We start from the raw sequence: 27921 nt of genomic DNA on the forward strand, positions 1-27921 counted from the left end.
AAGGGTTTCCAACTAGGTTTTATTTTAGTGTCCAATATTATCAGCACTGATACAGGAGTAATTCAGGCAAATTTATCACCTTAAATACATCAGAGAAAAAACTCACTGTGTCAAGCACATCTCGCACTCCAGCAAATGAACATAAAGACAGAACAAAGTTAGCAGCATTAAATTAAAGTGCTTTTTGCCACAATTCTTTCAGAGTCTCACCCTCAGTGGTATAAACTCAATTTTATTTGTTGTGTAAGAAGCTCAAAATCCCAGGGGATACATTAAAAAAAAAAATTCATGTTTAGTTATTTTAAATAATTTCCCCCCACAAAGCACAAAATTCATTGGAATTGTGCAACGCTGATTTCTCTGGACATACTGTGAGGTGACCACCATCCGGGTCTGGCAAAAAGCTTGGCCATCCTCTGCTGCACAACAACCTTGGCTAAGTCCATCACTTTGTTCCACACACCAGAGTAGACTGAGGGTTTGAAGGACCAGTGGGCACCTGGAGAGCATGCCAACTGCATGATACCCGCCAGCGAGCAGAGGCCACTGAGCTGTTTCCCTGAAGTCAGAGGCGGACTCAGAAGGGCAGGACAGGCCCCACCTCTCTGCCTGAGCTTGCCTCTTTCTGGGAGAGCAGTACTGCTGGCTTCTAGGAAGCTCTCTGACCTGCCCGGCAAAGGCTGTCACCTGAAGGCTGCCTGCCCCAGACAGTTAACACCATGGAGACAGGAACCTGCCCCCACTGTGACCGGTAACAATCCCCACACTCAACATAGGAAACACTTTTCAAGATCAACTCGAGGCCCCATGTGCCACCTGGAGGCTCTGGGGTCAGGAAGGGTGGGAGGCTGGGCGCTGGGTTCCCTGTGCTGTCTGCTGGCCGTGTGCAGCATGGCTGGCACAAGAGACTTCATCCAGAGGTCTGGTGGCCAAGGGCGGCTTGAGCCAAGGAGGGGTGAGGGGTGGGAACACATTTCTTGTGGAACCTTAAGCTGGTAGGGTGGGCTCTCGGACCCCATGAGCCCCTCCCAGAGTGAGGTCAAACAGAAGGCCCTGTTTTGTGCCCACTACTGATCCTTCAGCCGTCCTGGGTGGGGTCCACTCCCCTCAGCCTGCCGCCAAGGTCCCCATCTTCCGCCATCTTTCCTTCTACTACATCCTTTAACGATCTGGACCAAACCATCTTTCACCAATAAGAAGCCAGACTACGAGGCTAACAACCGAAAGCAGAACAAGGGACACGAGAAGGGAGGCAAGTCTCTCTCCATCATGGCACTGGCCGCCCAAGACAGCACAGACAGGACACAGCTTCCGCACACCACCTCCCTCCCGGCCACGTGCTCCAGCTGCCTCTGCGCTATCTTCCTGCCCCTCATGGCAGAAAGCCTGCCTCCGCCTAAAACCCAAGCCACACTCAGCCCACTGCCAATGCGGAAAGGCTGGTCTGGAAGGCTCTGCAAACAGACTGAAGCATGAAAGCCAAAGAACCACACTGACACAAAAGCCACAAGCCTCCTGGGACTCTCTGAATCATTCCTGGTGCAAACTGGGAAGAAAATGCAGCCTCCCCACAAAGGCGGCCTTTCTCTGCAGGGGAGCTGGGGTGCATGGTGGGTAGGTGTGTGGGAGCTGGGGTGCATGGGGGGCAAGTGTGCGGGGGTCGGTGTTAAGAGTTTGCCAGGGGCAGGGGCGGTACCTGCCTGATACCCTTAAAGGTCCAACCAGGCCTTCTGCAACACTGGCCGATCCCCAGAGTTCATCAAGCAATCAATCAGCAGCTTCTCAATCAAGAGAGCATGACAAAGCAAAGCAAAGACTGAACTCCCCAGTACCGTGCTGTCCAGACTCATTAAAAAAAAAAAAGTCTCCTTTAGGGGCACAAGTTGGAAGGTCTTCCTGCAACAGCAGGCAAAGGAGGGGAAAATAACTAGCGCTTCGGGGCTCAAGATGGTGGGAGACTGGGTGCTTTCGTTCTCACGGCAGCGGCAGTGGACAGGAGCTGCACGGGGGCCTGGTGGTGGCAGACCCCCCGCGCTCGCAGCACTGTCCTCCCCACAGGGGGTCCGGCTCCGGGTGCCCACTATCTGCTGGGCTGCAGGTACTGGTGGGTGAACATGTTGAGTTCGCTGTCCAACCAGCCGGCTTTATTCCTGCAGAGAAAAGGTTACCTTGTAGTGGCAAGAGCTGATAACTAGCCGTGGCGTAACCTGCCAAGCGTTCTACCGGACACCTGACTTTTATTCCTCTAGTAACCTCCGCTTCACAGACGAGGAAAATGAGGTCCAGAGGGATTAAATAACTTGCCACGGTCACACGACTCATTGGTGGTGGAAATAAACTCGGGCTTTTCTGACCCTTAAGCCCTGTGTTGGCTTCACGCTGGGCCCACCGACAAGTTCCCAAACTGTGGGGAACGCCGTGTTCTGCCTGTCAGCAAGCGGTAGTCCTCGTTGGGTTTACCCTGGCCCTGCAGGTGACGCACAGCAGAGATGCCCACCCCCAAGACCCACGCCTCGTGAGATTTCCCCTGGGGATGAGCGGTGTATCTCTAGAAAATAGGTGTCCCTGGGCAGTGGGCGGGAGTGCACGTCTGCACTGCAGGGAGGGGAAGGCCCACGGACACCCCTGGATGTAGCCCCCCTCTGTGCTGACGTCAGGGCAGGGCAGGAAGCCCCGAGTTCCCATGTGCTGATGTTATCTGGGCCTGAGCGGCCAAGAAGTCTACAGAGCACTTGTGCACGCAGCTCTGTGGCTGTGTCATGAAATCTCACTCCATCTTACAGATAAAAGCAATGAGACTTGGGGAAGCTCAGAGATTTGCCTGAATGTGAAGGCCGGGACCAGAAGCCAGCACTCCTGACTCCGGGGACCCACCCTCTCTCCAGCAACCTGCTGCCCGAAGCTCTGACTTTCAGTGGAGACTCCATGCAGACCTGGGCTCTGAGCCAGGCTCGGCCAGCCACCAGCTAGCTGGCTGGGTCCCCTGTGGGCATGGGTTTTGATAGGCCACCATCCCTGGGCTCACAGAGAAATGGTGGAAGTGAGGGGTGGGTCTAGCCCAGTGTTCCTGCTGACAACAGAGGGCAAGTAACGTGAGGAGGCTCAGAGGGTGCTGGTGTCCAGCAGGCTGGATCCTTCTACTCCCGGCTTAACCACCTACTGTGGGATCCCAGTTAAGTTACTCAACACCTCTCCAGGCCTTAGTTTTCCTTTTTATAAAGTGAAGGTGACGACAGGTCCCTGCAGGAATGTTGAAGATTCGGACAGCACATGTCAAGTGGCCGAGATATCGCATTTAAGGACGTGCCTGTCAGCTGTAACCTCACAGGACGGGTTTCCTCTGCTGCCACCTCACCTGAGCAGTTTGGCTTTGCTCTGAAGTGAATCAAGAACCTCAATTTTCTTATTCATGGCGGCGATTTCCTGCTCCAGGTTCTCCCGGGTGACGTCAACTTGCTGACACAAATGAGCAAAAGTCCCGGACAGTTCCCTGAAGGGGGAGAGGGTCAGAATCAACCAGGCTGTGTCAAGGGTAAACCAGACTCAGGGCAGGGCAGCCGCTAGCCTGCCAGTCACCTGCACCGGCCACCACCTGTCCTGGTGTGGCAGCATCTGCCCCATCTCCTGCTGAGACCATGGACGTCACAACCACCACAAATACCAGTATTACCACGTGGGAGAACCAGGAGCACAGGGCAGGACACCCCGACCTGGACACAAGAGACCAGGATTCAGATCCCAGTTCTGCTGATCAGTCTAGTGCAAGAGCCACCTGGCTCTTGTGTGTGTCCAGCTGCTCAGTCGTCTCCAACTCTGCAATCCCACGGACTGTAGCCTGCTAGGCTCCTCTGTCCACGGGATTTCCCAAGCAAGAACACTGGAGTGGGTTGCCATGCCCTCCTCCAGGGGATCTTCCCGACCCAGGGATCAAACACACGTCTCCTGCGTCTCCTGCACTGGCCGATGGGTTCTTTATCACTAGTGCCATCTGGGAGCCCATGACTCCTCTTAAATCTCAGTTTCCTCATTTTGAAAAAGAAACTGTCAGTAAGAACACCTACTTCAAAGTGTTTGGGGGGAAAATGAAGTATTAGGTGCAGAACGCCTAGCAGAGGGCCTGCCACGTAGCAATAAAAGGCAGGCAGCCAGCACCTTCGTCACTACCACCAGATCAAGCAACCACTCCCACCTGCCCGAAGATATGCCACGAAGACTGGGCTGTGGCTTAGAACATCAAACCTATGCCCACAACTCAAGTCCTTCAAGGTAACCCGCTAAAGATGCTGCAAGTAACGCCCTTCGTATTGCCATCTTCCTTCCTGGGGGACCAGAGGCCTACTTGGTCCCAGCCCTGGACATACAGTGTCCCCAGAGGCTCCTCTCCCACTCTCAACCTCCATGTTGTCACTGCACAGCTGACGGCCAGAGTCGGATAGCTCTTGGGGCCCAGTGGTCTCCAGGTCAGGATAGGAGGGCACCATGGGAGCCAGCGCCAGCCCCTCAGGCTGATGGGGACACTCACTGCTGGACCTGGTGGCTGCAGTTGGAGCCGGTGTAGCTGATGATGAGCTGCAGCTTCTCACTGGCATACTCCACAAACTGGCGCTTGAAGGCCCTCTCTTTGGCCTTGGTGGTCCAGGTCAGACGCTCGTAGACATAGAGGAGGCCATAGAGGCCAAGGGAGAGGGCAATGAGTCGCCAGCCCACGGCCTTCCACACCTGCAGAAGCACAGCGGTCAGCAGGTGCAGCCCTCTGCCGTCCCACCACCCAGCTTCTTAGCCTGTTGCTGCCAGGACTTTCCCAGGAGCATCAAAAGGCCTTTGTACCTCTACTCAGAACACTCCTCTCAACATCTTCTTGGGCCCCACTGAGACCAGAAGGGGTCTCTAGATTGTTTCTAACTAGAAAATGAGGGAAACGGAGTGTGGCTCACACAACATGACTTGTGCAAAGGTGGCGGGGCCACCGCTATGGTTCTGAGCCCAAGAGGCACAGATCCAGGCACACAGACATCTTAAACAAAAATGCTAGAGTCCTCAGAAGGGACATTCCATTCTGTGACACTGATGACAAGTGGAATTCTGAGCACTGGTGCTCAGCAGATAGCTCCTTTTGAGCTGCTTTGTAACACTTTGGCGCAAGGCAGCACAGTCAGAGTCAAAGAGCTGGGGACGTGGAGCCAGAAACAGAGGCTCCAGTGCTGCCTGCCATCCTGGCTGTGTGACCCACGGCAAGTCTATTTACACCCGTTTCCTCTTGAAATAGGAATGATGGCTTCCACCCAATTCCCAGGGTGGTTTGGGTAAAATGAGACACCAATTGTAAAAGGGTTACATAACTGTCAAGTGTCAGCTTCTAAGCTAATGACCTTCTACCAGGTTACCATCTACCAAAAAAAGAACCAAAGTAGGTACTGTCTACAGGCCGGGAGGGCGGGGCCTCAGCTCCAGCCTACCCTGGCCTTCCAAGCTGAGAAGCCAACTCCCAGCAGCTTTGTCAGCTACATTCTGCCACCATTCTACAACTCAAATGAACGTCGCAGAGAGCATGTGCCCACATCATCAGGAAAATTCAAGGCACAAGGCACTCTGGCTGCAGTGTGTCTTGGGTCAAGACATGGAGAATACCCCAGTTATCAAGAAGGCAGCCTGTGACCTCAGGCCTCGGGGCAGAAGAGAAGGGCCATAAAACCACAGCTGGCAAGATGAGGGTTCACAGCCCAGCCTGGCCTCTTTCTGGCTCAAGCCCTTGCAAGTTCTGCTCTGTTTCCTCACGTATAAATGAGAAACTCCTGGTCATGCCCACCTCTCTAGAACCCGGGTTTGTCAATTTCTCAGGTTACTTCCCTACCCACAGGACTAGGCCTACAGGGGAAAGAACATGGCCTTGGAGTCAGATGGGGCCAGAGCTCAAATCCAAGCTGTGTATCCTTGGCAAGCCAACTGCAGATTTTCTTCTGTAAAATGGGAACCTCAATGTCACCTTATGTTGAATGAGACTTCCGCCCAGAAATGTACATTTCAGGGCTAAGGTTGCATGGTTCCTGAGATCACAGCAAAAAGTCATAATGGATGTAAAGTGCAGGGCTGACGCAGGGACCACCGCCAGATTGCCCCTCGGTCCCACCCACCTGCCCCCACCCTTCCTGTGCTGGGCTTGTCACTGACCACTCCTCCAACAACGAGAATGCCCATGGAGGTCCTGGACGTCAGAGAGGCGAGGCCAGTTACCATGGAAACCATGAGCTCCTCTTGGGTGAGGGAGCCCTGGGGCAGTGGGGGCATGCTGGGGTTGGCTGGGGTCAGGGGCATGGGCCGCTGCACCTGTGGAGAGAAACAGGGTGGTGCTAAGAAGAAGAAGGCAGCAAATCCCTCATTCCGTGAAACCCTCAGGAACCCTCAGGGCCAAGAGTCCAGAACAGGGACATGGGCCATTACTTCAACTTCTAAAATAGAAAATGAGCTCCACGTGTAGCAGACAAGGATTTCGGCTTCCTGACAGACCTGCCAGCCCAAAGGTAAACACCATGGATACCACAGATCATGAGCTGTGGCCACCCTGGAAGGCCTCAGCTTAGGTCCCCAAGCCTGGGACGTGGCCCAAGAGCAGCCCAGGTGACACCTCTAGAGGTACAGAGATGGGGGTTAACATCTAAACGTGAAAACGGTGGTATCTGGACAGACAGGTCATCTAGATTTAATAATTACATACCTATAAGCTTAATAAAAAAAATACAGCTTGCTTTTGTAATTTCACAAATATTAGTGCCTACAATAAAAGTAGGTTGATCTGTGGCAGAAACCTGACCGTGTTGGTGGCCCACATGCCACAGACATGACCTCCGGGAGCCCCATTTAGAATGGCTTGGGTGCCCAGGGCACAGAGTAGCCGCCCTCAATGCCCAAGGGGGAGGGACTCCGCTTGCCTGGTCACTGTAGCCCATCAAGGCCCGGCGGCTGTTCTTGGGGCCCAGGAACCGGTTCACCAGCATGGTCCACCCAAGGGAAAAGTGAAATTCAATGTCCTCCTGAAAGTCGGCACATAGCTTGTCACAGTTGAGGTCGTAGCTGAGGGAGAAACACTGCCGAGGGACCAGCATGTCCATCTGACTCCGCACAGACACAGGAAGGAGGGGTTTCAAGCCGTCTGTTGGGAACAAAGAAAGTGGGGAGAAAGCAGAGCAGCTCAGCCCTGTGCCTCGCCAGTGCTGAGCCTCACCACACCTGCTGCTGGCAAGGATGCCGGCAGTGCGACCGAGAAACCAGGCCGGGATGAGCCGGCCTATGGGTGGGGTACGCAGACTGAGGCTCCATACCCGTTACTATGTGGATTTAAGGAGCAGGCCAAGCTCTCAGCCTCTGCTAGTCCCATGTGGTAACACAAGACGCCCCCTCCCCTGCTCACCCCTAGTCTATGCGTGGAATGAACTCACAACACATGTCCAGAACCTCAAGGTATGGAGCTGACTCATCATAAAAGAGGGGAGATAAGGAAAGGTCATTAGTTCTGCAGGCTGGCCTGAAACTGATCTCGGGCAGCCCAGAGCCCCGGTCCTGAGCCCTGTGGCACTGACCAATCATCTCCTGCTGCATGGTCTGCAGGGAGCTGGTGATGGCCGTGGAGCAGCGGTCTGACATGTTTCGGCCCAGTCCTTCCTCTATGTGGCGGTGCAGCTCCTGCAGCCAGAAGAGAGGGAAAAGGAAGCGGCACCTTCCGCCAGTGTTCCCTCCAGGGAGCCCAGGGTGAGGCAGACAGAGGCTGGCCAGCCCAGGCCCAGCAGGTGACAGTGGTAGGCAGGTGGAGTGAAGCCTGGGGCTCAAGTGGCTGAGGGGCCCTGACTCAGACCAGCATGGGCTGAATCCCTGTCTCTCGGTGACTCCATCCATAGCCAACAGGAAATATGGGGAGCCTCTGCCCAGAGCACCTGCCACTTAATGACTCACATTCTTGTAAACCTTGAGGACCACGGGGGAAGGGTGGAAGTCCATCTGGTACTCGTCCACCAACACAGAGAGGCGCCGGATCTCCTCGGCCATTGCAGTTGACACCTGCAGCAAAGGAAGTGTGCTGGTGAGGGAACGTGGTTCAACTCCACAGCACCAGGAGAGTCTAACAGGCTCTAAGAGACTGGATCTGCCTCCCTGCAAACCTGCAGTGTCCACAGATGGTCTACAGAATTAAAGCTTTTGAATTCAGGGGTATTAGAGATTGGCTGACTGAAACTCATCTAAGTTGTGGAGGAGGCGGCCCAGAAGAGGAGGACTTGCCCAGGGTCACACGATGGAACAGCAAACCCCAAGAGGCACGACGTTCTTGAATCAGGGCTATGGCTTCCTCCTGGAAGGCTGAGAAGTCCTGGAGGAATAGGATGTCTGTGTTTTCACTTTTCGAGTGCCTGGCCTCTGCCTGCCTGCTAAGTCGCTTCAGTCGTGTCCGACTCTGTGTGACCCTATAGACGTCAGCCGACCAGGCTCCCCTGTCCCTGGGATCCTCCAGGCAAGAACACTGGAGTGGGTTGCCATTTCCTTCTCCAATGCATGAAAGTGAAAAGTGAATGTGAAGTCGCTCAGTTGTGTCCGACTCCTGGCGACCCCGTGGACTGCAGCCTACCAGGCTCCTCCACCCATGGGATTCTCCAGGCAAGAGTACTGGAGTGGGGTGCCATTGCCTTAAGTCCAAATCTCCCCAGTGTCCTTCCTTCTCCACTTCTTACCTGCCTCTCGACTTCCTCTGTAATCTGCTTAATTCTCAGTTTGTAGTCTTGCGCCAAGAGCTCCAGCTGCTTGTCAATAAACCTCAGCCGCTCCTGTCGCTCTTCACGTGTTTCCAGGCAGTAGACCCTGAGAAAAAGAGCCCTTGTTACCCAACTAAGCCAAGGAACAAGAGGGGGCGCCGGGAAGTCTGTGGGCCCCGGCTGTGATCCTGGCATTCCATGCACACCCGTGGAGGCCTGCTCTTCCCCTTCCCAGGCAGGAGGGAGAGACGGTGCCAACAACGCTCTTAAGTTTTCCGAATTTGGAGGATGTGGTGGTGACGGATGGGAGGGTGCTTTTTCAGGAACTTTAGAACAAGTTCTGCCATTCATATAGAAAAAAGTCCACTAGTAAACAAAAGAGAAAAAGAGGTACAACACTACCCAGAAGCCTGGCCCAAATCACCAAGTCTGAAGTACGGATCAGGGTCGGGGAATGGGAGTTCCAGCATATACTGCTGGTGGGACCACAGACAGGGCCAGATGTTTCAGAAAGCCATGGGTAAAACTGGGTAAAGCTGAAATGCATACACCCCAAGACGGAACACTCCACCTTCTCTAGCAGATGCACACTAGGGGATACATAAACTGATGTCCACAGCAGCAGGGTCTACAACAGTAAAATAATGAAATCTAAAGATCAATCTACAGGAAACTGAGAACTGCTCTTTCAACGAAAACTCCTAACCTCCAACTACAGGCATCAACAAGGACAGAGGACAAAAACAATGCTGAGTGAAAAGCAAAGCCAGGTGCTGCATGCTCCCGTACCTGTACATCTGAAACACACACAGAGCAATACCGTGCATTCTTCAGGATTTACATAAAAAGTTCTTTTTAATGAATGACAGGACTACACACCAAATTCATGATGGCAGTTACCTCTGAGGAGCAGGCAGAGGGACACTGGGGCAGGGACTGAAGAATCAAAGGGTATTCAACAGTTTTTTTCTGTGTTTTATTTGTTATATTCTGACAATAAAACAAATACTGTCAATTGTGGGCAATGGAAACAAGGTATATTATTCTCTGTACTTTCTCATATATTTTAATCTCTCAAAAAAAAAGTATCTTTTAATTCTCTTTTTAAGGTGTATTTGGCCATGCTGCACAGCATGTGGGATCTGAATTCCCTGCCAGGGATAGAACCTGCGTCTCCTGCAGTGGAAGCTCGGAGTCCTAACCAGTGGACCACCAGGGCAGTCCCCAAAAAAGGTATTCTGAAGAAGTGCTTTCTGTTTCTGGCTCTGAGAATGGCTGTGGTGCTAGGCATAGCACTGGACCAAGGCTGCCAGCTCAGACTTTCAGGGAAGCTCACTGCACAGACCCTGCAGGACAGACAGATGCTCCACAACCTCCTCACTGGCTGCTCCTTATGGCTCGAACGTGGCCTGGTGGAAACCGTGAGACCCTGGTCTGCCAGCTGAGCTCTGGCCCTGGGCCCAGCCTCAGACGAGGGTGAGGTAGTCATGGCTGCGCTCCCTCTGCCAGTCTGCTCCCGGGCTCTTACCGCTGCTCCTGTGCTGCGATGTGCAGAGAGTCCATGATGAGGCGGACGGCCTCCGCGATCTGCTTGGCCCGGACCGTGTGCTGCTCAAACTTGGTCTTCACAGCCGACTGGGAGATGCACTCCTGGAACAGACAAGAGATGCCAAAGGAGGCAGAGGCCACTAGCCAAGAGCCAGGCTCAGGCATTCAATTGCCAGGGAAGTGGCTGGGGAGCGCCAAGGAGGCACAGAATCTCCAGACAACAGGATCAAAGGCTCATGCTCACCTCAAATCTCCTCTCAAAATTCTGAAACTCAAACATCCTCACTTGAAAGCCTTCTGCAAGAGCGCCCCCTAGGAGAAGTGCACCACATTAGTCCAGAGATAACTCAGGCAGCCAAGAGCTTCTCACCCAGGGTTCCTCTCACCACCTCATTCTCACAACTATTTTTACCGGCTGACTTAGCACAAGACCCACTGTCTCAAGCGTCAGGGAAAAGCAAGAAGATGGTTCCATCATCACCTCCTTCGGGCATGCCCTGGGCCTTCTGGATCCTGGCGTTGAGCACCTCTTTGGCAGACACGAAGAAGATGCGGTCTCCAGCCTGGCCCCGATCCACCACGCCCAGCTCATCCACCAGGAAGCTGGTGCAGCGCTCCATGTGCTGCCGCCGCACCTGGAGCCCAAGCAGACAGGTATTATATGACCAAGTGGGGTGTGAGGGGGCCCTCCTGAAGGAGCCCATGGCCCCCGGTGGCCTCTTTTCTAGGAGTACAGGTAATCTAGTCACATGGCTCAGGATTCGGAAGGTATCAATACACATGCAGTGATCATTTCCCACCATCTGTCCTCCAGCCACCGGGCCCCCCAGATCCCAAGTCACAGGGTTCCATGGGGTGCAGCCTGTCCAAGACACCTGAGGCATCAACAAGCAGAAATGTTTACACATGCCCCAAACTGCCTTGTTAAGAGCCTACAAAAGCCTCCCTTTGGTGCCCCAGAAGGAAAGGAAGCTGGGGGTCAAGAAACCCACACCTGTGACGGGGCAGGGAGGAAGGCTCAAGAGGGAGTTGATATATGTATGATAATGGATGACTTTGTTGTATAGCAGAAACCAATACAACATTGTAAAACAATTTTCCCCCCATTAGAAATATATTAAAAAAAAACAAACACAGAAATCCACACCTGGACTCTGTACTGACAAGCTGAGTCCTCCCTGGCCTTGTTTATTGAATGAGAGGGCGCCACCCCAAAATCCTTCCTTGCTCTGAAGCCGTAGGGCTCCACTGCTGGAACTTCAAAGTGACAACAAGCCTCGGGTGGACACCTTCCACATGCCAGGCCTTTGCTCAAGGTGAACAGATCTCATCCTCTGCACAACTCCATCTGTTACACCCAGCCCACAGGTTAGGATTTACCTGGGTTAGTTGGGTAGGTTAGGGAGTTTATCAGTCACACTGACCAGCATCTGCTGACTACACAGTTGATCATCGCCCCATAGCACCTGTGACTCCTTTTTCTTTCATGTTACCCATACAAAGGAAAGCATTCTGAGCTGTAAGAACCAATTATTCTTTGCTCTTCTTGTAAGCTTCTTTCCTGGATGCCTTTCAAAGCTACGCCTCTGACTCATTCTTCAAGAACTAAGGAGAGCCCTGGTCCCAAGCAAGGGCTCGGCTAATGTGGTGTGGAGGCCTCTCAGCATGGAGAAAAGCCTTCTGAAGATTAGAGGGGAAGGGGATACACATATACATACAGCTGATCCACTCTGTTGTGCAGCAGAAACTAACACAACACTGTAAAGCAGTTACACTCCAAAAAAAAAAAAAAAAAGAGGAGAGGGGTCCAGGGAAGTGAATGGGAGAAGTGAAGCGGTCCCAGAGTGACCCCAAACACCTCATGAGACAACTTTGGTGATGAAATTCATTCAGGCACGCGGCCAGGGAGAGCACGCAGAGAATCTAGGTAGATGCATGGGGTGGCATTCCTCAAGTTGCTGAGTAAAAGAGGCGCCCACCTCCTCCATGTACTCAGGCTCCGAAGCAGAGGCATCCCAGCGGTTGTTCAGGATGAAGATGTTTGGGCGGGACAGGCGCTCGCTCACCTTGTGGAAGAATTGCTTTTCCTGGATGAGGGGAAAAACCTCAGTGAAGGAGGGGCTGTGCCAGCCAAGGTCCTGCTGGCCCGCCTGCTCGGCTGGATCTTGGGAGTGTGGGGAAAGGGAGAGAATGGGTTACCGTCTGCATCAGGGTGGACTCCGAGTTGGCCACCAGCACAAACACGTCGGCGTCCAGGCAAAACTTGTCAATCCAGCTGTCTAGCTCTGTGGTGACATCGATGCCAGGGCTGGAGGTGACAGGGGTAAACCATCATCAGACCCGGGGCCCTATTCTTCCTGCTCTGAACAGACCTGAGGCAGCAGGCAAAGGAAGAGAAAGCTACAGAGGAGAGGGAAATCGCCCTTCCTGGAGGGATTCTTACTTTTCATCTCATGTCCTTCCAGACTGTCTGAAAATGTGTTTTTTGTCATATGCATCTATCACTCACATAAAAACCTAAAGATCTGTAATTTGACTTTGTGCATGCACGTGTGCATGCTAAGTCGCTTCAGCTGTGCCCGACTCTTTGTGACCCCATGGACTAACTGTAGCCCGACAGGCTCCTCTGTCCACGGGATTCTCTAGGCAAGAATACTGGAGTAGGTTGCCAGGCCCTCCTCCAGGCGATCTTCCCAACCCAGGAATCAAACCTGCATCTCCTACACTGGCAGGCAGGTTCTTTACCCATGGGAAGCCCCTGCATTTCACTTTGCGGGTATACAATCAAGGTGAAGTGCTACATTTATCTGAGTCCAGCAAGCACCCTCATAGCAAATTTCTTGGTATAGTTATAGCCTGTTCACAAAGCAGGAGCAAAGTGTTGCCTTGAGAAAAATAAAACGCAACAGGGACCTCATCAAGAACAAGCTCCACCCTCTCCTCCAATAAACATACTGACATTGCGTTGAGGCCAAGAACCTTCCCCAGTTTCGAGCATCCTTCCTATCCCTCTTTACAGACCATCACTGGGAGATCTTCAGGGCCCTGATGCCTGCCAAGATGATACAATAACCAGACCCTGAAGGAAATCCACGAGGCTGGAAGATGTGGTTAAGCTGTTTTAAAAAGTAATATACTTCAGCAGAGCAACAACATGACTTTGGGGACACTGGCCTGGAGGACCCAGAAATGGAAACCCCGGGGCCCTCCCCGTCTGTACCTCCTGGGGAGGCACCTGCCCTCCTACCTGTCCATCAGCACCAGGTCATCCTTGAGAAGCGGACACTTGGAGTTGGGCCACATCACACTCACCAGGCTGCCAGCATGCAGCTGTTCGTCCTGGTGAAGGGCATGAGCCAGCTGGTTCACCGTCTGATGGGGGTGGAGGCAGAAGATAATCAGGGTCAAGGAAGAGCCTCAGGGCTGGAGACCAGTGCAGCCTAGCCCCAGGATAGTGGCCTGGACCACAGGCCAATATGCTACCCCTCTTTCATTTCATGCATACAAAGTCAAGAATTGGGAGCTGCTAGCAAGAACCAACTATCCTTAACTCTTCCGTTAAGTTTCTTTCTTGGATGTTGCTCTGCATTAATTAATTCTTTATGAACCAAAACGAGCATCTGGTCCCAACCCAAAGTGTAGCTGGCTCTCAGAAAAATGAAAGCACGCGAGCCCTGAGCTGAAACATTGGAATCAGAGAGCAAACGCAGGGATTGCTCTCTGGCAACACCCCCAAGAACAAGGCATACACACTCTGCATTGCAAAGAGAAAAGGCCTGCCCAGCAATTCACAAGGACTGTGAATTCCAGACTCCAAAACCTCCCTGAAGCTCTCACACTCCCTAAACAGCCAGGCTAGGACAGGGCTTCCCAAACTCCACTACAGGGACACTGCCCCCTCCTTAGAGGCGCCTTGGGTCCAGACACAACAGACCCACTGGTTGGTCTCAGCCTAGACTTGACCCACCAGTGTGACTAGGGCCAAAAGCCAGACCGGCAGGGCCCCCTCACCTTGACACTCCTCTTCTCCTCTGAGCCCTCTGTGAGGAGGAAGGCCTCGTGGCCATCTGTGCCCTCCACCCGCAGGAAGCAGTTGGTGGTGTGGCCGATCCCGGAGGGCAGCACTTTGTCCCAGAGCATGGCATTGATCACGGTGCTCTTCCCGTTGCTCGTCCTACAAGGAAACCCACTGAAGCTACCGCCATCTGCATCTCAGGTTGTCACTAAGAAGGGACGGCCTGGAAGTCCAAAGCCTTGTCCTCTATAGTGACATCAGTGCCCACACAGGCAGAGTGGGTGCTCTGTGCTTAGGAAAATAGATGGACAACCCCGGTGGCCTGTACAGGTGACGTGCCCTGGTTCATCATGGTAAACCAACTACAAGGGGCTCCCGTGGCGTGATGCCAGCATGCAGACACTACCTGCCTTTGAGTGAGCCCCCTCAACATGAGGCTCTCAGCATCATGCAGGAGACCACCTGTCTGACTCGGAAGACTAACCCACTTCTCCTCTTCTACCAGAAGCCACTGACTCACCCCAAGCTGTCTTCCTCTGTCTAAGTGACCTCAGCTGAATGACCCCGAAGTTTTTCTACAGAAGGCCAATTTTGTTGCTTTTCTCACACCAGGTTCCTCTCAAACATGAAGCCCCACCCGTCACTCCCCGCTGATAAGGGCCTGCTCTAGGGTAGATTATGGTAGCATTCTGCATGCCACCCCCTTTTCTACCTTCTTTTTCTTTAAAACAGCTCCACTCCGCAAACTCATCAGCTCCAGCTCACCAAAGCCAGGGTCACAGTTCTGAGGCGAGGATGAAAAATGACAACCCAGAAGGCTGAAGGACACCCCAAGGTGATGAGGGGCAGAGGGGCAGCGTGCCTATTCCTCAGGCTACCACTGTGTGCAAAGCATCCAACCTATCTGAGACCTTTTTTTCCCCTGTGCTGTGCTTAGTTGCTCCATCGTGTCCGACTCTTTGCAACCTATACTGGGCTTTAATTTTTTAAAGGTGGTTTAAGAAGAAATATATTTGGTCTTTGTCCCCAGTTCCTGGCAATTCCTTAGAATTTCCTGAGGGATAGGAGTGTCCCTAGTTACTCATAAGGAGCCCCTACTGAGCATACCTGTTTACACTCATGAAGTGACTAAGGTGGGGCCCCCACACAGCCTCAGGATGGGCTGATCACCAGAAAGACCAAGTGATCAGAGGGTTGGGACTTTCAGCCCCACCCACTAAACGTCCAGGAAAAGGAAGGAGGGGGGCTCTGTAGATTAAGCCCCATCGATCTGTTGAACAGTGAGATCTGATGAGCTTCAGGGTGGAAGGCAGTGTGCCCTACTTCACAGGGACACAGCTCCCCCGCTCAGGACCCTCCCAGACCTCGCCCTGTGCACCTCTTCATCTGTATCCCTCACAATATCCTTTATAACAAGCCAGTAAACCTAAGTGCATGCTGCTCAAGCAGATTAAACTCAAGGAGGAGGTTGTGGGAACCTCTGATTTATAGCCAGTCGATCAGAAGCACAGGTGTCCGAATGGCATCTGAAGTGGGCTATCTGGGTACCAAGTTCTTATCCTATAGGGTCTGCCACCTCCTGGTAGAATGTCAGAACCAAGTTCACTGTGCAGGACACCAGTCAGTGCCCACTGAGAACTGGAGAAGAATTCCCTGGCACTGTAGGCAACATTCCAGAGGTGCCTACTTGACCTCAAAGCATAACAAAGAGATCTGAGGGCTAAAAGTATAAAACGTTTAGAAGAAAACATAGGGGGGAAGCCTCATGACGCTGGAATTGGCAGTTTCTCAGACATGATGTCAACAGTATAAACAAAGAAAAGTATAAATAAATTGGACTATATCAAAATAAAAAACTGTGCATCACAGGACAGTCAACAGAAAGGTAACTGACAAAATGGAAGAAAACATTTACAAATCATATATCTGATAAGGAAATTCAGGATTCCTACAACTTGAAAAACACACAAAAAAATCACAAAACAACTACAAAAACTCCCAAACAATTTAAAAGTAGGCAAAGGACCTGAACAGACATTTCTCCAAGGAAGATATACAAGTGGCCAACAAACACATGAAAAGATGCTCAATATCTCTAAGCATTAGGGAATGCAAAGCAAAACCGTAAAAGCTACTAACTCACACCCATTAGGATGGCTACTGCCATAAAAAAAAAAAAAAAAAAAAAAAAAAAAAAACAATAAGTAAGTATTGGAAGGATGCAGAAAAACTGGAACCCTTGTGCACTGCTGGTGGGAATTAAAATGGTACAGTCGCTATGGAAAACCATATGGTGGGCAGCTTCTCAAAAACTCAAAAACGGAATGATCATATGGTCCATCAATTCCACTTCTGGGTATGTATCCAAAAGAAGTGAAAGCACGGTCTCAAACAGGTATTTGTTCACAGCAGCACTGCTCACAGTAATCAGAAAGGGACGGCAACAAATGTCCATCGGGAATGAATGGATAAACAAGATGTGGAATATACATGCAATGAAATATTGTTCAGCCTTAAAAACGAAGGGAATTCTGACAAATGCAATGATATGGATGATTCTGGAGGCTATTACACTGACTGAAATAAGCCAGTCACAAAAAGACGTGATTTCACTTATATGAGGTTCCCAGAGTCAGCAAATTCATAGACAGAAAGTAAAGGGGTGGTTAACAGCCAGTGGGGGAGAAGGGACCAGGAAATGTTACTTAACGGTAAGTTTCCATTTTCCAGGGGAAGTTCTGGAGACTGGTGGTGGTAACAGCTGCATAACAATATGAACGTATTTAACAAAATGGAACTGTACACTTAAGAAAAGTTACAATAGGAAATTTTGTTATGTCTACTTTACCACTGCTAAATATAAAAAAATTAAAGGGAGAGCGCCGAATTCTGTGGTGTGCTGCCTGCTTCCCTGCCTTGGGGTGGTCGGATCCAGCACAAAAAGCATGCCTCCCTCCCAGCTGGGAAGAAAGAAAGCATGAGGACTTCGAGACTCACCGGCCGAAAAAAGCCACCTTCATGTGCCGCCGGGCCAGCACCTCGCTGATGCCCCTCACTTTGGACAGGTAACCTTTGACGTCCAGAACCTGTTCTTCTGTCGTAACTGGGTCCAGTTCTGCATTCCTGTAGGTTTCTGCAGGTGCAGATTGAAAACAGTTCAGCCCACCGTCAGAGTTTCAGAGTTCCAGAGTCCTAGTCTGGATGGCAGAACCCACCCCCGCAGGACCCTGTTCTCCAACTGGAGGTCCAGACTCCTGTGGGCCCCAGTGCAATAAAGACTGCTGGGTTCCAGTGCAAATGTTGGTTCTTACCTCTTCCTGGGTTTGTGACCTCAGGCAAATGAACATTCCTGGGTCTTAATTTCCTTAGGCTTAAAACAGAGATAACAACAGCACCTACTTCATGTGGCTGGAGAGAGGATTAACTGAATTAAAATACAGAAGTGCCAAGAATGGGGCAGGTATCTGATGAAGATGCAAATATTGACTGCCATCATTTACTTATATATTCGTACTTAAGGTACACTTACCAAGTTCTCAGTATATGCCAGGCACTGTTCTGGTCAAACACAGCCTCGTTTAATGTACCCATCAGAGCTACCAGACAGTGGGGTCAGGGCTGAGTCTGGGTCACTGTGCACCTTCCCGAGGCCCTGCCTGACCTGGCCCCACTCACTGCTCCAGCTGCGTCTCGGGCACCTCTGCCTTGCCTGCTGCCTCACCACATTCCCACACTCACCACCGCTCCAGGCTTTGCTTGGTGCTTCCTCACCCCACCCCTCCAAAGAACTAACACACCACCTTGGGGTGCTCTGGCTCATTCTCACTTAGCCTGCCCTGATCCCACCAACGTGAGTCAGGTCCTCCTGGCTTGCGTCCCCGCGGCAGCCTGGACTTCTTGCATCTTAGCCCTTGTCTCAGCATAGGGTAACTGCCCCACTCACCTGTGTGCATCAGCTACCACACGCAGGCCCAGCTGTCTGACTCCCACACCCCATGTTCAGCAGGTGCACAGTGTTTGCTAAGTGAACAGATCCTGGGATCACTGCACTCCTTTTCCCCAGGGCCCTTGCCACATGGCTGGATAACACCTTATGACAGATGGGAGCAACTGAGAAAGACCCTGTCCCCTTCCCATCCAGCACTTGTGCCAGGAAGATCCTGAGCTGGCTGGACTGCAGACATGTCCGCCCTCAGCACAGCCTGGCTGCCATGGACTGAATGTTTATGTGCCCCATGTGATGACAGTGTGATGGTACAGCTGACCCTTGAACAATGCGGGGGTTGGGGGTGCCAATCCTTCGAACAAAAATCAGCATGTAATTTAGTCAGCTTCTGTATGCACAGCCCTTCTGTATCCACAGTCTGCATCCACGGATTCAACCATGGATTGTGTACTATTGCAGTACTTACTATTGGAAGAAAACCATGTATAAGTGGATCTGTGAAACTGAAACTCATGTTATTTGAGGGTCAACTGTACATAGAGATGGAGCCTCATGCCTGGGGTTAGTGTCCTTATAAAGGAAAACCTGAGAACTAGCCAGCCCCTTCTGCTATGTGATTACATGAGCTGCTATGTGAGAGCTCGAAGCCAGGCCTCCAGACACCAGATCTGCTGCTGCCTTGGTCTTGGGCTTTCCAGCCTCCCAAAACTGTGAGAAATAAATTTGGGTTGTTTACAAGCCACCCAGTCTATGGTATTTCTGTTACAGCCGCCCAAACAGACTAAGGCACTTATGAACCACTGGGCTGACAGGTCCCAGCCTTGAGAACAGTCCCATTGCACCCAGAGCACAACAGGTGCATTTCAGAGCCGCCCAGTGAGTTTCCCCTACAGCTGGTGCCAATGAGGCCTCCCCATGTCCACTGGTCACCCCTTCTCAGACCACCGACATTCTTCCCTTAAGTGGGCACACGGGTGTAGCTTTTGGAATGTGCGCCAGAGGAAGCTGGCTCTCCAGCCTGTGACTAGAGAAAGAAAATTTTAAAGAAAAAGCCATCAGCTGACAAGCTCTTACTACTGCCCTTTAGAGAACAGTCCCAGGCAGTAGCCTTCCCCTCCCCTGGCCGGGACGATCCCAAATACATCTCAGGATCACCCCAGTGCTTTTCCCTCCCTGGAGGCCCACCAGTATGAGAGGCCTCCTGTTTTCACAAAAAGAGAAATCAAAACACCCATTCCTGATGCCATCGCACAAACATCTTCATCATGAACCAGGGTGTTCATCCACAGAACCATGGGAGTGAGTCAGAGCATCACAGAGGGTTAGTTTTGGCTCCGGGGGGAACAGCGGCCTGGTCTGTCCCATCTCTGCACACCAGAACTACTGCTAAAGAACAGATACTAGACTGGAATCATTTCAACTACCAATCCTACACCCTTGAAATTCAGATCTTTAAACTCAACAAATTCTCTGGGAACACCTTTCCTGCATTAAGCACCATGCTGAGGGCAGGGCATGAAGAGTCCCTGCTTAGTCTGTTCAGGTTGGTCTCACAAAACACCACGACTGGGAGGCTTAGACACAACAGAAGTGTGTTGCTCGCAGTGCTGGTGGCTGGAATTCTTGGATCAGGGTGCCAGCCTGGTGAGGTGAGAGCCCTCTTCCAGGTGGGAGACTTCTAGTCATATCCTCATGTGGCAGAAGAGGCGAGGGAGCTTTATGGGGTCTCTCTGATAACAGCACTAATCTCACTCACAAGGGCTCCACCCTCATGACATAACCCCTCCCCAAGGCCCCGCCTCCTAACTGGCTCACAGGCCCATCCAGAACATCCAGCATCACAGTGGGCCTGAGGATTCCAACACGTGAACACAGAGGGACGAACGTTCAGACTCCAGTACTGGGACTACTTCCTTTCTTTCGAGGGAGCCTAAAGGAGCAGCCTGACATGTCAGCCAACCAAAAGCCAATTTGCTCTAGGGGAAGGCACCAAGCAGAGAGCGGCGTGTCCCCGAGGCATTCCCACTAAACTTCTAGGGCTCTGCAGATTAGAATTAGGAACCCCCACCCCCGGTCCCCCCTAAGCTCCTCTTTCACAGATGAGGAAACCAAGGCCAAGGAAAATTCAGTTCCTGGCTGTTCACTGATAACTCCAGGGCCTGGAGCCAAGGTGTGCCTTCTAGACAGTCTGAGAAGACAGTAGCTGGAGTTGGTGCTCAGACTGAGTAGGGCCTTGGGAACCAGCCCTTCTCTGCTGACAGAATGAGGATTAAGGTTGGGCTCAAATTAGTAACTAGAGGAAAAGGTGCCGGTGATGCAAGTCTTATTCAAAGTCCTGGTATCTAAAAATATCAGAGAGAGAATACCCTGGCCAGGAACAAGCAACACCCAGACACAGGGTGGGGGACTGGTGGCAGCCAGGCTGGGCCAAGGAAAACACCTGGACTTTGGAGTTAAGAGACGCCAAGGTACAGTCCACTGTGTCACTTACAAGGTATCAACGGCTCTCAGAACCTCAGTCTGCTTGTCCCTCAGGTGAGGATACGATTCACCCACCCCTTATGATTAAGCGGAGCAGAATCTGTACAATTCTCAAGGATGAGTCCTGTGTTTCCCTGGCCCAGCCTCCCTGGAGCCCAGTTTCACGTGATTCCAGGAGCAGAGTACCACTGAAGGTGACAACCCACCTGGGCGTGAGCTCGTCAAGGGCAGGGCTGTACCTCCCTGTCCCCAATTCTGCCCCCTAAATACTGAGGCTGACAGGAGCGGGCTTGGCTGAGCAGGGTGCCCGTCTCACCTTCCAGGAAGGTGGCGCTCTCCTGGATGTAGGCCCCCAGCTGCTCAAAAATGCCATTGATCTTCTTCTTGGCGGTGACAAAGTGCTTGAGCGGGGAAGCATTCACTTCAGCCATGTGTCTCTTATCCTTCTTGACTGTGACGATGGAGTTGCATCGAGAGAAGAGCAGGGACATCGCGCTGCGAGAGAGAAGACATGTGAGCGAACCCAGGGACCTTTTGCTGGGGTGCAGAAGAGTGCGAGCCGCAGGGGCACTGGGTCTGGCTCACAGGCCCATCCAGAACATGGGCCCTCCAGGACCAGATTGCAGACAGCGAGATCAGAGCCAGCATCTCAAGGCTAGGAAGGGACCGCCTGGGCCCATCTTCCTATCACACAGTGTGGGCACCCAGGGTCCGGACCTCGGGTCCAGTTCTGGTTGTTCCCTGCTGGGTGAACAAGGACAGGCCTGCCTCACCCACCTCAGAGAAAGATGGGGGAACCACAAGGTAACATACAGAGATGTCCTCCTCTGAATTTTCGCCAGAAAAGAATGACAGAGATCGCACTTATTTCCTATACATCACCCCCTGAGAAAAGGCACTGAATACTCAGAGCAGTGAAAGCAAAGTGATGTTCAAGGTCAGGCGCTTCCACCACCCTCCTTGGCCACTCTGCTGCCCAGTGCTGATGGCCCTAAATCCTATCAGGTTTTGTTTCTTTGTTTTTATTTTTGCCTTGGTTGCCAGTGGGGAGGATGGCAAGGAGGGCTGATCCTCAAATGAACGCAGTCTACTTCTACAATTTATACTTGTAAATGTTTACTGTTGTCTTTTCCTTATAAATGTGTCTACTGTAGAAAATGTGGGAACTAAAGGGAAAAAAGTCCACAACCTCACAGTTCTACAACAGGCACTATTACAGTTGCTTATCACCCCAGTCTGTTTTTGTGTGGTAGCTCTTTTGCTCTTACTCAATCCTCAGTCACATGCACATCTTTGTGGCCTATTTTTTGTTTTTGTTTTTTCACATGGCCATAACAAGTTAGGGGCCATGAGGCTTAACTCCAGAGTCCTAGAGATCTTTACTCAAAGTCAAAAGAGGCAGACAGACTAGAGAAGCTGGTCCCCAGATGCAGCTGGCAGTCCCTGAACCAAAGTTCCTCAGAGTCCCCACCACGCACAGTGCCATTTCTTCAGCAGAGCCCTCAAAACCCTGGCAAGTCCCAGGAAAAAGGCCTTTCCAAGGATAAAGGGTGGTGTGCACAGCTGTGTACGCCTGGATATGCCCTCCTCAACACTCAGCAGTTCCCTGTCGGTCCCTCCCTCCCCTGCCACCCTAATCACAGTGCCATCCGCTCTCCACCCGACCCGGCACGCGCTCTATCTGGGAGATGACAGGGTACTGCCTAGGAGTGAACCTACAGAGAAACTGCCAAAGCGTGCTGAACCAGCTCCTGAGAAGCAGAAAAAAAACAAACATTCCTAATAACTGAAAACTGGCCCTTAGGAACTAACCATCCCAAAGAGCGAGGAGAAAGAGAGACCCACAGGGAAATGGGAACCCACATGTTTTATCTAAACCTACAAGTTATTTTTCAATGTTCAAGATTTCTGGAAAAAATGAGAGAGAAGTGACTGTGTGTCTATTTCTGCCTTCCTCCTTCGGAATATACCACAGCTGCGAGATTTTCTCAGCATGGTGCCTACTTTCAAGGGCGTGAGTAAGAAAGACAGGGACTTCCCTGGTGGTCCAGTGCTTAAGAATCTGTCTTGCAATGCAGGGGACGCAGGTTCAATCTGGTTGGGGAACTTCGATCCCACGTGCCACAGAGCAACTTAGCCCACGGCTGCAACTAGAGAGTCCCAGCACTGCAATGAAGGATCCTGCATGACACACCCAAGATCCCACTGCTGCAACTAAGACCTGATGCAGCCAAATAAACAAATAATTGTCAAAAAAAAAAAAGGAAGAAAGACAGCAGATAGAGCTTCCCTGGTGGCTCAGCAGTAAAGAATCCACCAGCCAACGCAGGAGACAGGGTTCTATCCCTGGTTCTGGAAGATCCAACATGCTAAGAAGCAACTAAGCCCGTGCTCCGCAACTACTGAGCCAGAGCCCAGGAGCTGTAACAACTGAAGCCCTCGAGCCCTACAGCCTGTGCCCTGTGACAAGAGAAGCCACAGTAATGAGAAGCCCAAGCGCCACAACTAGAGTAGTTCCCACTCGCTGCAACTAGAGAAAAGCTATTACACAGAAAAGAAGACCCAGCACAGCCAAAACTAAATAAATAAATAGAATTAAGAAATGAAAGACAGCATCGCTCCAAGAAGGGGAAGAAAATGCCACTGGCTCCTCCAAAGCAGAAACGGAGAGTACACTGCTATCAGGCTTCCTGTGGCCCAGCAGGAAAGACCCTTAGAGACATAGGGGATACATGTAAGCAGAAGAGAAAGTCACCGGAAGGAGAACAGGGTCTCACAAGGTAGCTGGCACTGCAGATGAAATTCTGGAATCAGAGAGAGCTGGGTTCAAATTGTGATTGTGCTGTTTCTGGGCTGTTTAAACCTCAGAGCCTTGGAGTTGTCATGTGTACAAACGAGATATCACGCAGAGTCCGTGAGAAGATGAAAGATGATATGGCACAAGCTCAAAGGTAGTTTTACATACTATCAAACAGCAACAGTAATAAACTCTACCAGCAAGATCACAGGACTCCCCCTGGAATAGGCAGCCTTCGGGAGTGAGCAGACGCAATTCCACCACCAGCACACCCACAGCCACCCCATGGCTGCCACAGGGATCGAGGCACAGGTCTGCTCAGGGGTGAGGCTCAGCAGTGCCCCGCCCCAGAAGTGACTTGCTTGCAGGCAGCAAGTTCCCAGATATCAGCGGGGCTTTTAGGAGCAGGCGTTTTCAAGTTCTGCTCATTCTTTGCAAGCCCAAAGGATATGACACCAGAGGCATTAGTGTTCAGTAAGTGCAAGATTCAACAGCATGCCCGTGAGTTAGAGCCGAGTGCTCCAAGGTCACCTGGTCTGCCCAGATGGCAGCCCGTCCAGGGGCTGCCCAGCGTTCACGTCCCCTGCCTGCAGCTGCAACCTGAACCTCCCAGGTGCACCCTACCACCAACCCCTCCAAGCTAATTTCTCTGCCCTTATTCATGCCTGAGTTGAGAGTCTATGTTTGTGTTACACATGCTGCTTTCAGCCAGGAATCCTCTGCCCTTATTCATTCATTTGGCCTATGCTCCCTGTCCTTCTAGACCCAACTCTAGTGTCACCTCCTCCATGAAGCCTTCCTTGACATCTGCATGGAGCCCACGCAACCTTACCAGACTTTCAGGATTTTTTTAATCACACTTTCTCACCATCTAATTTGTGAACTTCTAGAAAGCCAGCCTCTGATACAGAGCAATGACCTCCTTCCATTTCTACTTTCCTCCTCCACAACCGTGAGACATGGTTTGAGTTAGCGAGTGCCCCTAAAGGGAATTACCTTCCTACCCTTCTAAACCTGGGATACATGTATTTACTTTTCTCTTACAAAGCAGCCTTTGGTGAAGCATCTGTTTCTTAGTATTTGGAGTTCAATGAGTCAAGAGAGTTGATCAAATCCGTCAGATTCCAGGATGTAATCCTTCCCAAGAGAGAGCTGGGCACACGTATGTGCACAAATGGACCACAGCTGCAAATGTACACAAACTCCAAGGCTGGGTCCCGCCCTCCTGGGCTCCACCAGCTGGCTTCCTAGGCTTTCAGAGTTGGGGGAAGCAGCTGGTTCCTGATCCTCCTCTGGAAAGCCCCGATAGCCCCTACTTCACCACAGGGCTCACAGCAGGCATGCGGAGCCGGTCCCCCAGGCGCAGCTGGGCCAGAGTCAAGCTCCAGTATCAGCTATCCACCAAGTGGCACGAAGCAAGCTGTTGTGACCGCCTCAAAGTGCTTCCCGAGGTCATGGTTTCAGAGCGTTAACACTAGCATTTTCCAAAGTGCAGTCCACAGAACTCTAATGCAGCCAATGTTCCATACACACAGGGCTCCATAGTAGAATCAATTTGTAAAACACTACATTCTACAGTCTCCCCCTGCACTGTAGCACACGAGCACAACAAAGACTGTGGGAAGGCAGGCTTGCTGTAACGACTCTCACTTCACTGTATTTAATGCTGCATTTCACAAACTTAGCTGAAGAAAACCTTCTTCTACATAACAGGAGAAGGATCATACTTTGGGAAAAGCCTCATTCATCCCAGTAGTCTCCTTCTCTCATGACAAAAAAGTGCTGGGGGCATAGTAGTAACAGATACTAAACTAAAAGCAATTCTAAAATGCTACTAGCACTCGCAGGGACTGAAAAGCTCAGCCTCAACCTGGGCTATTAGTGGAGGAGGATTAGGTGCCGTGGGTGCAGGGACAGCAGCCACAAAATTCACTCCCAGGTGTGTTTGGATCCCAAGCACAGTCCCTGAGTCCACACCACCTCCTTACCCAGTTTCATGCACAGCGACTCCTAGCAGGGAAAATAAAATGGATCCACAGATCGTCTGCTGGTACAACTGGAACAGAGGAAAAGCTGAGAAATTCAAACAAAAGAGTATACACAGTAAAGAGGCAGAGGAGACTCTTAGAAGAACTGTGATAAGGAGCCAGTGACCCAACTTCCGGCGGGCAGAAAGGGGACAGAGGAGCCAGCACAGCAGAGAACAAATGAGGGAGATAGAGACTCGTTCTTCAGGCAGCCCAGAGATCCCAGCCATTTTCTTAACTGTCAACCTTTAAATGGGCTTTCTTGGCAACCAGTAAAATCATGTGAAAGGAGACAGTTTTTTCCAACACAGGTTGGAAAGATCCAGCCCTGTTCAAGAGAACCCTGTCCAAGAGATTCAGCGCTAGATGGCCAGCAGAGTACACCCCTTTCCACTCCACACAATTCCAGGCTGCCAGATGTCTTGGCCACCACTTACTTTTCCGATGGTGAGAGACTTTCACAGGGTAGGCATCATGAACACGGGCTGGGTCAAAAAGAGGAAAAGAATTTGAGTTCTTCTTCCTCCTGTCTCAGGTTGAAGATGGCTACTGAATGACTCCACCAATTCTGAGTTACTAGAAAAGCAAAGAGACAGGTCAGCAGGCAGGGGGAAAAATGGTGCCAAACAAGTCTAATTAGGTTTAAAAAGCCAAACAAACTCATCCCCGAGGGAAGTTTACTCACTGAGGTACTGGGGTGGTATGTGAGGAAGTGCCCTGGGGAAAAACAACCCACGGGTTCAGGGTCAAGCCTGGATGCGCACAAACATGTGTTCAGCCTTGTGCTGGTGACAAGCAGGGACTCTAGTAAAAGCACATCCAGAGGGACCACAGGAGAGGGCAAAACCAGTTCAAGGACTAGGCTTGAGGGCTGTGGCACTGAGGACTAGAGACCGGAAGGTGGAGTTGAGACAGAGAAGTGGAACTTACTGAAGGCCCCGATCTGTCAGATGCTGTAAGATGTCTTACTTAACTCTCAATTCCACAGTGCAAAGACAGGCTTGGAATATTTAAAGATTTATGAACTGCGAGTTAAGAGGCCAAGCTTGGAACTGAGATATGGCCTCCCTCCCATTGACTGCAAGCCTCACTTGTTTTCAGTTATGTGGAGGGGCCTCACCTGACTCTTGGGGATGGCAAGGGTGACAGTTACAGCCCTTTCTAGGAGGAGAGAAAGAGAACAGATAGAGAAATTAAAGAAATAGGGCAATCAAGGCTTACAACAGATGGAAATGGGAATCGGCAGTTTTGGCTTCAAGCGTCCAAGCAGCTATTTATGTACATTTTCTGTCTGCCTTGTGTGTGTGTGTGCACGTGTGTGCAGGCATGTGTGTGCACATATGTGTGCGTGCGTGCTGGCGCTAGAGTTAGCGATGGATAAAAAACAGCCCCTGCCCTCAACGGAGCTTACCGTCCACCCACAAGCCAAACAAGTACAGCGACAACTGTGCCAGGGCAGTAAGTGCCCAAACTGAGGCGCCTACGATGATGAATATGGGCACCTATCATGTGCTGAATAAATGCTGGCAAATATAGAGGACTGGACAAGAAATGGGGAAAGGGCAAGAATAGAATCTAGCGGGGAAGGGTGAGAAAGCGGGAAAAGTGGAGTGACAAGAAGCCTCAGGAGACCCCACCCCCAAGTCCCGAACCCCGAGTCCCGCCCCCTCCTCCAAGGGCCGCGGAGGGCCCGGCGGCGAAGCGGGAGCGTGGGCACGCCCGCCCGCCCGGATCCTGAGCCTTCGGGAACCCGGCGTCCCACCGGCCCACGCTGGGGTATCCAGGACTCGCCTTGTTGGGCCGGGTCGGGCCCCACCACCCGACACACTCGCCCTCTCACCTTCACCTTCCTAGCCTCCCAGCGGCCATCATACCCCCGACGTCACCAACGAGCGCCACTCCCGGCAGAGGCGAAAGGAGGAGGGAGGGCGAGCGCGTCACCAGCCGTCGCAGGTTCGCCGTTCTGGTCCCGGTGAGTCGGTGGACTCCGAGCTCAGCGAGTTCCACCCTACTAACCCTTATGGGTCAGGGGTCAGGTGGCTCAGCTCCAGGAGAGGCGCCTCGGCGCCCTTATTCACCGCCAGGGCGTCCCAAACCGATGACGTACTTTCGGGACTCCCGCTGCATCATGGGGGCTGTAGTTCCGCCGGGGGCCGGTCCGGGCTGGGGTGGGCGGGACCACGAGCTGTCAAGGGAAAAAGAAACCAAGGGCGTAGGTTAGAGGTTCCCGCTCTTTTCGTTTGTTGCCCTAGAGCCCGACCCCAAGAGCCAGAGCCTGTCTGCTCTGCAATCCACGCTTGCGTTTGGTAATTGTAGAGAAGAGCTCTCAAGAGAAATTCAGGAAGCACGCCTGAGCCTGCCGCCCTTCAACT

The 27921-nt window shown here is 51.8% G+C and overlaps 1 protein-coding gene across 9 annotated transcripts; it reads right to left on the reverse strand.

The window, feature by feature from the left end:
- On the reverse strand, positions 1-27439 carry MFN2 (mitofusin 2). Of its 9 annotated transcripts, none has more exons than XM_059875435.1 (21): positions 27390-27439; positions 26670-26710; positions 25987-26125; positions 25511-25578; positions 21042-21220; positions 17296-17431; positions 14295-14457; positions 13531-13655; positions 12483-12591; positions 12263-12370; positions 10765-10918; positions 10528-10595; positions 10264-10385; positions 8715-8841; positions 7945-8049; positions 7575-7677; positions 6927-7147; positions 6169-6324; positions 4523-4719; positions 3356-3490; positions 1-2150 (listed from the first exon to the last, which is right to left on the reverse strand). In XM_059875435.1, exons 5-21 carry the CDS (start codon positions 21214-21216, stop codon positions 2081-2083), a joined length of 2274 nt encoding a protein of 757 aa, XP_059731418.1. In that variant the 5' UTR covers positions 21217-21220; positions 25511-25578; positions 25987-26125; positions 26670-26710; positions 27390-27439; the 3' UTR covers positions 1-2080.
- Positions 27440-27921: the final 482 nt, after the last annotated feature.

Source organism: Bos taurus, chromosome 16 (genome assembly GCF_002263795.3).
Source record: "Bos taurus isolate L1 Dominette 01449 registration number 42190680 breed Hereford chromosome 16, ARS-UCD2.0, whole genome shotgun sequence".
Classification (NCBI taxonomy): Eukaryota; Metazoa; Chordata; class Mammalia; order Artiodactyla; family Bovidae; genus Bos; species Bos taurus.